Source organism: Physeter macrocephalus, chromosome 11 (genome assembly GCF_002837175.3).
Source record: "Physeter macrocephalus isolate SW-GA chromosome 11, ASM283717v5, whole genome shotgun sequence".
Lineage (NCBI taxonomy): Eukaryota > Metazoa > Chordata > Mammalia > Artiodactyla > Physeteridae > Physeter > Physeter macrocephalus.
In genome coordinates this window covers 156,071,821-156,085,243 of record NC_041224.1, presented here as the reverse complement: position 1 = coordinate 156,085,243, position 13,423 = coordinate 156,071,821, and the positions used below count along the sequence as shown (strand labels likewise).

General features: G+C 36.4%; 1 protein-coding gene across 1 annotated transcript; it reads right to left on the bottom strand.

Moving 5' to 3' along the window:
* Positions 1 to 701: 701 nt before the first annotated feature.
* LOC102979048 (40S ribosomal protein S20-like) lies at positions 702 to 1,061 on the bottom strand. Its single transcript, XM_055088631.1, has one exon. It carries the CDS (start codon positions 1,059 to 1,061, stop codon positions 702 to 704), a length of 360 nt encoding a protein of 119 aa, XP_054944606.1.
* Positions 1,062 to 13,423: the final 12,362 nt, after the last annotated feature.

Genomic DNA, 13,423 nt, shown 5'->3' with positions numbered 1-13,423 from the left:
ATGGCACAGTTGATAGTGGGCAGAACCTCACTCCAGTCACGGGAGACTTCTGTGGAAGAGGCATGTATACACACACAAATGCCCATAGATCTGTACAAATGTGTATCTCTCTGAGGGAGTTAATGAGCTACTGTGCATAAATCACCTAGCCCAGCACCAGGCACCCATAATAGGTGCTTAATAAATGTTAACTAAGGAGTCAATCAGGTAGGAGTGAAATCAGGACAGGAGGAGGCAGGGAGCGAGAGATATAATATAAAATAGCCATAGTGTTTTTGAAGACAAGGGATGGATTTTTGGAGTCAGGAAGCCATAGGTTCAGAGCCTAACTCTGCTGTTTGCTAACACTGTAACCTCAGGCAAGTTACTTCACCTCTCAGAATCACAGTCCTCATCTATAAATTTTTAAAAACCTATCTCATAAGATTGTTGGGATTATTAAGTGAAATTATAGAGAGTACCTGTACGAGGCTGAGTTCAGTAAATTAGAGTTATTTTTCTTTTTATTATCATTTGTTATGAATAGCATCAACTGAGGACCCTCAGATTATTAACAGTTAGAATATTACTTTTAAAAAGAACTCAAATTAAAGATGCCAATATTCCCCAAATCGATCTATAGATTTAATGAAATCCCAATCAAAATACCAGTAGGCTTTTTTTTTTTAACAACTGATTATCAATTTATTAAAAACGTTGATCTAAGCATCTGCAATGGTGACTTCAACCTCAGCTCCTGTCTCAGTACGGATGGAAGTGATCTGCTTGACAATCTCAGAAGGACTGTGCAGGTCAATGAGTCGCTTGTGGATCCTCATCTGGAAACGATCCCAAGTCTTAGAACCTTCACCACAAGGAGTTTTCCTTGTAGTTATTCTCAGAGTCTTGGTAGGCATCGGAACCGGTCCTTTCATTTTGCGATTCTTTTCCTTCGCGCCTCTGATCAAGTCAGCACATACCTTCTCCAAAGACTGCACGCTGCGGCTGGTGAGGGTGATTCTAATGCCGTGAATCGCCACCTCGGGCTCCACGGGAGTCTTTCTGGTATCTTTAAAAGCCATAGCTGCGGTGCGGCTTCCTGACCGACTCGTTCCTCGGCCAGAGCGAACAGCGCTGAGTCAGGAGCAGGAGTGGGTGGCCGGAGGCTCCGCTGCAGGGACCGCGTCTTCCTCCAAGAGCCAGGAGGCTTTTTAAAAATAGAAATTGACGCACATATTCTAAAATTTATATGGAAATGCAAAGGCCTCATAATAAACCAAAACATTTTTTAAAAGAAAAAAGTTGGAAGAGCTATACTACCAGGTTTTAAGACTTAAAAGCTACAGCAGTAAATATTGGCATAAGGATAGGCGTATTGATGAATGAAACAGAATGGAGAGTTCAAATGTAGACCCATAGATATTTTTAGTTGCTTTTCTACATAGGTGCCAAGGTTTTCAATGTGGAAAGGATAATATTTTCAACAGATGGTGCTGGAATGGCTGGATATCCATTTGGAAAAAACGAAACAAAACAAAAACCTCAATTCTTCTTACCTCACACCACATACAGAAATGTATTCAAAATGGACTATAGATTTGTGATGGCTAATTTTACGTGTCAACTTGGCTGAGCCATGGGATGCCCAGATATTTGGTCAACCAGTATTCTGCATGTTTCTATGAGGATGTTTCTGGATGCGATTAACATTTAAATCAACAGATTGAGTGAAGTAGATTACCCTCCCTAATGTTGGTGGGCCTCATCCAATCAGTTGAAGGCCTGAATAGAACAGAAAAGCTGACTCTCTCTTGAGTAAGAAAGGATTCCTCCTGCTTTCCTGCCTTTGAGCTGGGACAATGACTTTTTCCTGCCTTTGGACTTGAAATGAAACATCAGCTCTTCCTGGGTCTCTAGCTTGCCAACTCTGCAGATCTTAGGACTTGTCAGCTTCCATAATCCCATGAGCCAATTCCTTGTAATAAATCTCTTTCTGTAAATATATAGGTATATCTCCTACAGGTTCAGTTTCTCTGGAGAACCCTAATACAGACAAAAACTTTTGTTCATTGAAAGACACAGTGGTAGATTGAATATTGGCCTCCCCAAATTGTCCATGTCCTAATCTTGGAACCTGTGAATATGTTACCTTACATGGTAATAGAGACTTTACAGATGTGATTAAATTACGAATCTTGAGATAGGGATATGTTCCTGGGCTATCCAGTGGGCCTAATATCATCACAAAGACCCTTTTAAGAGGGAGGCAGGAGGGTCAGAGACAGAGACGAGATGTGATGATGAAAGCAGAGGTTGCAATGATGCAGGGCCACCAGCCAAATAGTGTATGCAGCCTCTAGAAACTAGAAAAGACAAGTAAATCAATTCTCCTCTCGAACCTCCAAGAAGAATGCTGCCCTGCCAACACCTTGATTTTAGCCATCAAAGGAAGTGAAATTGACCTCCAGAACTAGAAAACAATAAATCTGTGTGGTTTTTAGCCACTAAGTTTGTGATAACTAGTTACAGCATCAATAGGAAACTAATACAGACGCCACTGAGAAAACACACACGCACACATAGGACTTGTACCAAGAATACATAAAGTCTTATAGTTCAATAATAAGACAACCCAATTTTAAAATCGGCAAAAGATTCAAACAGACAAAAGAAGACATACAAATGGCCAATAAGCACACAAAAAGATGCATAATATCACCAATTACCAGGAAAATACTAATTAAAACCACAAAATACTATCTCATGATCATTACAATGGCTAAAATTGAAAAGACTGCCAATGCCAAGTGCTAATGAGAAGGAGGACCAGTTGGAACCTGCATACATTTCTGGTGGGAATGCAAAATGTTCAACCACTTTGGAAAATTGTTTGCTGGTTTCTTATAAAGTTAAACATAGATTTACTACATAACTGAGAAGTCAACTTTTAGTTATTTACCCAAGATAGATGAAAACATATGTCCAAGCAAAGACTTGAACATGAATGCTCATAGAAGCTTTAATTTGTAAGAGTTAAAAATTAGAAACAACCCCAAATGTCCATCAACCAGTGAACAGATAAATTATGGTATATCAATAAAGGAATACTAACCTGCAATAGAAAGGACGAAGCTACAGACACATTCAGCAACATGGATGCATCTTAGAAACATTATGAGAAATAAATTTAGTCAGACACAGAAAAGTACACTGTGATTCCATTTACATGAAATTCTAGGAAAGGCAAAATGAATCTAGAGTATCAGAAAGCAGATCAGTGGTTGTCTGGGACCAGGGGTGGGGCAGGCAAAGAGGCAGGAAAGAGCTTTTGGGGGATGATGGAAATATTCTATGTCTTGATTGTGATGGTGGTTAGAGGTCAGCAAACTTTCTTCTATCAAGGGTCAGATAATAAATATTTTAAGCTTTGAGGACCGTATGGTGCCTGTTACAACTACTCAATTTTATCACTGTAGCATGACAGCAGACATAAATAATATGTAAACAAATGAATGTTGCTGGATTTGGCTCAAGGGCCATAGTTTGCTGACCCCTGGTCTAGAGTCTTCAAACTATATTCTTTAAATAGGTACATTTTATTATATGCTTCAATAACATCGATAAAAATAACACAAATCAAAAATATTATGTAGCTATTTTTGAAGTTAATGTTTTAGAAAGCTACCTATAGAAAATGTACAAATCATGTGTACAGCTTGATGAATTTTAATTTTAGCCATTCTAGCAGGTGTGGAGTAGTATCTCATTGCAATTAATTTATATTTCCTAGTCACAACTGATACTGAGCACCTTTGATAATGCTTATTGGCCATTTGGGTATTTGTGTGTGTGTGAAGTGCCGGTTTAAGTCATTTTAAAGTTCAGTTGTTGGGACTTCCCTGGTAGCACAGTGGTTAAGAATCCGCCTGCCAATGCAGGGGATACGGGTTTGATGCCTGGTCCAGGAAGATTCCACCGCGGAGCAACTAAGCCCACGTGCCACAACTACTGAGCCTGCACTCTAGGGCCCGCGAGCCACAACTACTGAGCCCACGTGCTGCATCTACTGAAGCTCATGTGCCTAGAGCTCTTTTTATTGAAGTATAGTTGTTTTACAATGTTGTATTAGTTTCAGGTGTACAGCAAACTGATTCAGTTGTACGTACATATATATACATATATATATTCTTTTTCAGATTCTTTTCCATTATAGGTTATTACAAGATATTGAATATAGTTCCCTGTGCTATACAGTAAATCCTTGTTGTTTATCTATTTTATATATGCTAGTGTGTATCTGTTAATCCTAAACTCCTAATTTATCCCTCCCCCCCAACGCCCACCCTTGTTTCCCCTTTGGTAACCATAATTTTGTCTTCTATATCTGTGAGTCTATTTCTGTTTTGTAAATAAGTTCATTTGTATCACTTTTTTAGATTCCACATATAAGTGATATCATATGATATTTGTCTTTCTCTGTTTGACTTACTTTACTTTGTTTGATAATCTCTTAATCCACCCATGGTGCTACAAATGGCATTATTTCATTCTTCTTATGACTGAATAATATTCCATGGTATATATATGTACCACATCTTCTTTATCCATTCATCTGTTGATAAACATTTAGGTTGCTTCCATGTCTTGGTTATTGTAAATAGTGCTGCTATAAACATTGGGGTGCATGTATCTTTTCGAATTAGAGTTTTTGTCTTTTCCAGATACATGCCCAGGATGGATCATATGGTAACTCCATCTTTAGTTTTTTAAGAACCCTCCATACTGTTTTCTACAGTGGCTGCATCAATTTACATTCCCTACACCAACAGTGTAGGAGGCTTCCCTTTTCTCCACACATTTTCCAGAGTTTATTATTTGTAGACTTTTGGATAATGGCCATGCTGACCAGTGTGACACTTTATGCTCTCTTAATGGTGTCTTTTCTTGAACAGAGCTCTTAATTTTAATACAATCCAACTCATCAATATTTTCCTTTACGGTTAGTGCTTTCTACGACCTGTTTAAGACATCTTTACCTATTCCAAGGTTATAAAGATATTCCCCTGTTTTCTTGAAAGAGCTTTATTATTTTACCTTTCACATTTAGTTATTCAATCTGGAAATGGCTTCTGTGAATGGATATACAAGTGACCCAGTTCCATATATTGAAAAGGCAACCGTTTCCTACTTCATTGCAGTTACGTCATTGTCATAAATCAAGTAACCCTTATGTGAGCCTGTTTCTCTATTCTGTTCCATTGGTCTAGATTTCTGTCTTTGTACCAATACCATACTGTCTTTTCTTATAAGGTCGTTATTTGGTTTTGATATTAGGGTAATGCTGGCCTCATAGAATGAGTTAGGATATATTCCCTTTTCTTCTATCTTCTGAAAGATATTGTAGAGAACTCGTATAATTTTTTACATAAATGTTAGGTAGAATTCACTGTAATTTACCTGGACCTGGTTCTTTATGTTTTAGAAAGTTATTAATTATTGATTAATTTTCTTTAGTAGTATAGGCCTATTCAGATTGTCTATTTCTTCTTGTGTGAGTTTTAGCAGATTGTGTCTCTCAAATAATTGGTCCATTTCATCTAGGTTATCAAATTTGTGAGTACAGAGTTGTTTATAGTATTCCTTAATTAACCTTTTAATGTCCTTTGGATCTGTAGTGATGTATTCTTTTTCATTTCTGATATTAGTAATTTGTGACCCCTTTCTTTTTTTCTTAGTTAGCTGGTTAGAGGCTTATTGATTTTATTGATCTTTTCAAAGAAACAGCTTTTGGTTTCATTGATTTTCTCTATCAATTTTCTGTTTTCAATTTCATTGATTTCTGCCCAAACTTTTATTGTTTCCTTCCTTCTGCTTCTTTGGACTTAATTTCTTATTCTTTTCTAGTTTCCTAAGTTGGAAGCCTAGATAAATTTCCCCACTACTATAAGTTTCCTAAGCACTGCTTTCACTGCATCCCACAAATTTTGATAACTTGTGTATTCATTTTCATTTCATTCAAAATATTTTAAAATTTCTCTTGAGATTTCTTCTTTGACCCATGTGTTATTTAGAAGTGTGCATACTATCTTAATTAGTGGAACTTTGTAAAAATTCTTGGTATCTTCTTATAAGTCCTCAAATTTTGTTTTCCTACTTCAACATTGGGTTTTTTGTTTGTCTGTTTTGTTTTTTTACTTTTCATTTTCATATAAATTTTAGAATCAGCTTATTAATTTCTTAAAAAACTGCTTGGGATCTAATTGGGATTATACAGAATATATACATCAATTAATGAACAGTTACCCTTTTTACAATTCATGAATATTGCATATCCCTGCATTTATTTGGATTTCACTTTCTCTCAATAACTTTGTAATTTTCTATGTAAAAAAATTTCGCACATCTTTCGTTATATTTAAGGTATGTGATTTTTTAAATGCTATTGTAAATGACATCTTTTTAAAGTACATTTTCTAATTGTTTGCTTCTAGTATATAAAGATAAAATTGACTTTTGGGTATTGGTCGTGTATCCAGAGACCTTGCTAAATTCACTTATTCTAATAGTTTATCTGTATCGTTTTTGTATTTTCTACATAGACAATCATGTTACCTGCAGATAGTGACAAATTTATTTCCTCATTTCCAGTTCTTACACCTTATATTTCTTTTCCTTGCCTTACTACTCTGACTAGTATCCCAGTACAATATTAAACAGAAGTCATTTTAGTGGAATCCTATCTCATTCTCAATTTCATAGAGGAAGGAAGGCTTTCAATAATTTATGATTTAAGTATAAGGTTTTTTGGTAAAATTTACATAGATACCCATTTTTATGGTAAGGAAGCTCTCATTTATTCTTAGTTTGTTAAGAGGCTTTTATTTTTTTTAATTATAGAATGTATTTTATGAAAAAAATATTGGGGCATCTTAAAATGACCATATGTTTTCTCTTTTTATTCTGCAATAATAGTGAATTACGTTGATTTGTGAATGTTAAAATAACCTTGCTTTTCTATAAACCCTAAACCCTAGTTTTCCTTTTTATATGACTCTGGGTTTGATTAGCTAGTATTTCATTTAAGATTTCTTGCATCAATATTTATGAAGGATACTGGACTGTACTTTTCTTTCTTGTAATTTTCTTTATCATATTTTGTGTCTGATTATGCTGGTCAGGTTATGCTCACCCAAATAACAAGCTTTGGGAAGTGTTCCCTCTTTTTCTGTTCTCTGGAAGAGACTGGGTAAAACTGGTATTTTATTTCTTCCTTAAATCTTCAGAAGCATTTACAAATGAAGCCATCTAGGCCTAGAAATTACAAATTTAAATTCTTTAATATATAAAGAGAACTATTTAGATTTTCTATTTTTTTTCTTGTGTCAGTTTTAAGTTTTATTTTTAAAGGAATTTGTCCTTTTCGTTTAAATTTTCAACTATATCAGCGCAAAGTTGTTATTCTCTAATCTTTTAAAAGTCTGTAGAATCTGTAATTGTGTTCCCCTTCTCATTCTTATTATTGTTATTAATTTTTTTGTGTGATTCTTGTTAAGGGTTTTTCAGTCTACTAGTCTTTTCTGAGAACCAATTTTTGGCTTTGTTGATTTTATCTTACATACCTTTATTTTCTATTTAATAATTTCTGCTCTAATTAGAAATAAACTACAAGAAAAAAACGATAAAAAACACAAACACATGGAAGCTAAACAATATGCTCCTAAACAACCGATGGATTGCTGAAGAAATCAAAGAGGAGATCAAAAAATACCCAGAGACAAATGAGAATGAAAGCACGATGATCCAAAGCTTACGGGATGCAGCAAAAGCAGTTCTAAGACGGAAGTTTATAGCAATATAATCTTACCTCAGGAAACAAGAAATGTCTCAAATAAGCAACCTAACCTTACACCTAAAGCAACTAGAGAAAGAAGAACAAACAAAACCTAAAGTTAGTAGAGAGAAAGAAATCATAAAGATCAGAGCAGAAATAAATGAAATAGAGACAAAGAAAACAATAGCAAAGATCAATGAAACTAAAAGCTGGTTCTTTGAAAAGATAAACAAAACTGATAAATCTTTAGCAAGACTCAGCAAGAAAAAAAGGGAGAGGACTCATATCAATAAAATTAGAAATGAAAAAGAAGTTACAACTGACACCACAGAAATACAAAGGATCATAAGAGACTACTACAAGCAACTGTATGCCAATAAAATGGTCAACCTGGAAGAAATGGATGAATTCTTAGAAAGGTACAGTCTTCTAAGACTGAGCCAGGAAGAAATAGAAAATATGAACAGACCAACCACAAGCACTAAAATTGAAACTGTGATTTAAAAACTCCCAACAAACAAAAGTCCAGGACCTGATGGCTTCACAAGTGAATTCTATCAAACATTTAGAGAAGAGCTAACACCTATCCTCTGAAAATGTTCCAAAAAATTACAGAGGAAGGAAAACTCCCAAACTCATTCTGTGAGGCCACCATCAGCCTGATACCAAAACCAGACAAAGATACCACAAAAAAAGAAAATTACAGGCCAATATCACTGATGAACATAGATGCAAAAATCCTCAACAAAATACTAGCAATCCGAATCCAACAGCACATTAAAATGATCATACACAATGATCAAGTGGGATTTATCCCAGGGATGCAAGGATTTTTCAATATCCACAAATCGGTGTGATACACTACATCAACAAACTGAAGAATAAAAACCTTATGATCATCTCAATAGATGCAGAAAAAGCTTTTGACAAAATTAAGCATCCATTTATGATAAAAACTCTCCAGAATGGCATAGAAGGAACATACCTCAACATAACAAAGGCCATATACGACAAACCTACAGCTAACATCATACTCAATGGTGAAAAGCTGAAAGCATTTCCTCTAAGATCAGGAACAAGACAAGGATGTCCACTCTTGCCCCTTTTATTCAACGTAGTTTTGGAAGTCCTAGCCACGGCAATCAGAGAAAAAAAGAAATAAAATGAATCCAAATTGGAAAAGAAGAAGTAAAACTGTCACTGTTTGCAGATGAAATGATACTATACATAGAAAATCCTGAAGATGCTACCAGAAAACTACTAGAGCTCATCAATGAATTTGGTAAGTTGCAGGTTACAAAATTAACACGCAGAAATCTGTTGCATTTCTACACAATAACAACAAAAGATCAGAAAGAGAAATTCAAGAAACAATCCATCTACATCGCATCAAAAAGAATAAAATACCTAGGAATTAACCTACCTAGGAGACAAAAGACCTGTACTCTGAAAACTTTAAGCACTTTAAAGATGCCATTCCTTGTCTTCTGGCTTCCATCATTTATAGTAAGAAGTTATCTGTCAGACTTATTGTTGCTCCTTTGAATGTGATGTATCTTCACTATAGCAGCTTGTAAGATTTTCTCTTTGTTTTCAGTTTTTAGAAGTTTGACTAAGATGTGCTTGGGTATGATTTCCTTTGTATATATCCTCCTTGGGGTTTGTATTGCTTCTTTGGTTTGATATCATTCATCAATTTTGAAAATTCTAGGCCTTTATTAGGCCTTCAGATATTGCTTCCACTAACTCTCTCTTCTCAAATTCTGGGACTACAAATCCACATATTTTAGAACTCTTACCCTATCTCATGCCTGTTTGCTTTTTTTTTTTTTTTTTTTCACATTTTCTCTTTGTGCTTCAGTTTGACTTTTTTTCTACTGACCTATTTTCTAGCAAAGCAGTCGTCTCTTCATCTTTGTCCATTATGCTGTTACATCCATGTATTGACTTCTTAATTTGACATTATATTTTTCAGTGATAGAGACTCCAATGTTTTTTCAGTTATTTTCTGGAACACTTTCGTCACATTTATTTTAAAATCTATGTCTAATAATGTTAATATCTGGCTCATCTGTGGATCTGTTTCTATTGCTTTGTCCTTTTCTTTTCTGTGCCAGGAAATTTTATCCAATACCAGATTTGTGGTATTGGATTTGAGCAGGATTTGGGGCAGCTAGGGCAGGCAGATTACCTCAATCCAATTAGAGACTGAAATAATGCAAAGCTGGACTTAGACTTTTAAAGTTTTGTTCTACCTCTGATGCTTCTTACTCTTAGGGCGTAGCCCTCCAAAAGTTCTAACTGGGAGTTCAGGATGTTTTCAAGGCCCGTCCCCATTGTCCAGCTGTTTTGGAAACGCCCCACTGACCTCAGATAGAATTTTGTATTTTATCCAGCTTTTCTATTTGTTCTTGGTGGGAACATTGGTCTAATATAAGCCACTGCATCCTAGTGAGAAGCAGAATGTAACAAATATTCTTTTTATAATCTCTAGAACTGTCATTTAGGCTCTGATCCAGGACTAGAATTCATACATTTTCTGAACAATATTTATTGAGTTTCTACTTATAATTTTAGGCACTGTTTTGGTGCTGGAGATACAGCAGTAAATAAAGAGCAAAAATCACTGTACAAGCGTACCTTGGAGATATGGCAGATTCAGTTCCAGACCACCACAATAAAGCTAATATCACAATAAAGCGAGTCACACAAATTTTTTGGTTTCCCAGTGCATGTAAAAGTCATGTTTACACTATACCGTTGTCTATTAAGTGTGCAATAGCATTATGTCTAAAAAACCAATGTACATACCTTAATTTAAAAATACTTCATGGCTAAAAAAATGCCAGTCATCATCTGAGCCACCTTTGCTTGTGGAAGGTCTTGCTTTGATGCTGATGGCTGCTGAGTGATCAGGGCAGTGGTTGCTGAAGTTTGGGGTGGCTGTAGCCATTTCTTAAAATAAGACAACAGTGAAGTTTGCTGCATTGATGGAGTCTTCCTTTCATGAACGATTTCTCTGTAACATGCAATGCTGTTTGATAACATTTTACCCACAGTAGAACTTTCTTCAAAATTGGAATCAATTTTCTCAAACCCTGCCACTGCTTTGTCAACTAAGTTTATGTCATATCCCAAATCTTTTGTTGTCATTTCAACAATCTTCATAGCATCTTCACCAGGAGTAGATTCCGTCTCAAGAAACCACATTCTCTGCTTATGCATAAAAAGCAACTCCTCATCTGTCAAAATTTTATCATGAGATTGAAACAATTCAGTCACATCTTCAGGCTTCACTTCTAATTCTAGTTCTCTTGCTATTTCTACCACATTTGCAGTTACTTTCTCCACTGAAGACTTGAACCCCCTCAAAGCCATCCATGAGGGTTGGAATCAACTTCTTTCAAACTCCTGTTAATGTTGAAATTTGGACCTCTCCCCGTGAATCACAAATGGTCTTATTAGCATCTAGAACGGTGAGTATTTTCCAGAAGATTTTCAACTTACTTTATCCAGATCCATCAGAGGAATCACAATCTATGGCATCTATAGCCTTACTAAATGTATTCTTTCTTTTAAATTAATTAATTTATTTTTGGCTGCGTTGGGTCTTTGTTGCTGGGCACGGGCTTTCTCTAGTTGCGGCGAGCAGGGACTACTCTTCGTTTCAGTGCGCAGGCTTCTCACTGCAGTGGCTTCTCTTGTTGTGGAGCACGGGCTCTAGGTGCGTGGGCTTCGGTAGTTGTGGCACGCGGGCTCTAGAGCGCAGGCTCAGTAGTTGTGGCTCATGGGCTTAGTTGCTCCACGGCATGTGGGATCTTCCCGCACCGAGGATCGAACCCATTGTCCCCTGCATTGGCAGGTGGATTCTTAACCACTGCACTACCAGGGAAGTCCCACTAAATGTATTCTTAAATAATGAGACTTGAAAATCGAAATTACCCCTTGATCCATGGTTGCAGAATGGATGTTGCGTTAACAGGCGTGAAAACATTAATCTAGTTGTACGTCCATCAGAGCTCTTGGGTGACCGGGTGCATTGTCAATGAGCAGTAATATTTTGAAAGGAACCTTTTTTTCTGAGCAATAAGTCTCAACAGTGGGCTTAAAATATTCAATAAAACATGCTGTCAACAGATGTGCTGTCATCCAGGCTTAGTTGTTCCATTTATAGAGTACAGGCTGAGTAGATTTAGCATAATTCTTAAGAGCCCTAGGATTTTTGAAATAGCAAATGAGCATTGGCTTCAACTGAGAGTCACCAGCTGCATTAGCCCCTAATGAGAGAATTAGCCTATTTGAAGCTTTGAAGGCAGGCATTGACTTCTCCTCTCTAGGTATGAAATCCCTAGATGACATCTTCTTTCACTATAAGGCTGTTTTGTCTACATTGAAAATCTGTTGTTTAGTGTCCCCACCTTCACTCATTATCTTAGCTAGATCTGGATAACTTGCTGCAGCTTCTACATCAGCACTTGCTGCTTCACCTTGCACCTTTATGTTATAAAGATGGCTTCTTTCCTTAAACTTCATGAACCAACACCCTCTAGCTTCGAACTTTTCTTCTGCAGCTTCCTCACCTCTCTCAGCCTTCAAAGAACTGAAGAGAGTCAGGGCCTTGCTCTGGATTAGGCTTTGGCTTAAGGGAATGTTGTGGCTGGTTTGATCTGCTACCCAGACCACTAAAACTTTCTCCAAATCAGCAACAAAGCTGTTTCTCTTTCTTATCATTTGTGTGTTCACTGTACTAGCACTTTTAATTTCCTTTACGAACTTTTCCTTTGCATTTACAACTTATCTAACTGTTTGGGGCAAGAGACCTAGTTTTTGGCCTGTCTTGGCTTTTGATACACCTTCCTCGCTAAGCTTAATCATTTCTAACTTTCGATTTGAAGTAAATAAATTGACTCTTCCTTTTGCTTGAAAACTTAGAGGCCATTGCAGGGTTATTAACTGGCCTAATTTCAATATTGTTGTGTCTCAGTGAAGAGGGAGGCCTGAGCAGAGGGAGAGAGATGGGGAATGGCCAGTCTGTGGTGCAGTCAGAACACACACAACATTTATCAAATAAGTTCACTGTCTTATATTGGTGAGGCTCCTGATGCTCCAAAGCAATTACAACAGCAACATTAAAGAATGCAGATCACCATGAAAAATATAATGATAACGAACAAGTTTGCAATATTGTAAGAATTACCAAAATGTGACACAGAGACACAAAGTGACCAAATGCTGTTGGACAAATGGCGCCAATAGACTTGCTCAATGCAGGGTTGCTACAAACCCCCAGTTTGTAAAAAATGAAATATTTGCTAAGTGTGGGAAAGTGAAGTGCAATAAAACGAGGTGTACCTGTACATGTGGTGCTTGTATTTTAGTGGGAAAGATAGAAAATTGGCTAAATGATGATGTAAAATATATAATGTGTGAAATACTGGGCATATACCCTGAGAAACCCATAATTCAAAAAGATTCATGTACCACAATGTTCACTGCAGCACTGTTTACAATAGCCAGGACATGGAAGCAACCTAAGTGTCCATCGACAGATGAATGGACAAAGAAGATGTGGCACATATATACAATGGAATATTACTCAGCCATAAAAAGAAA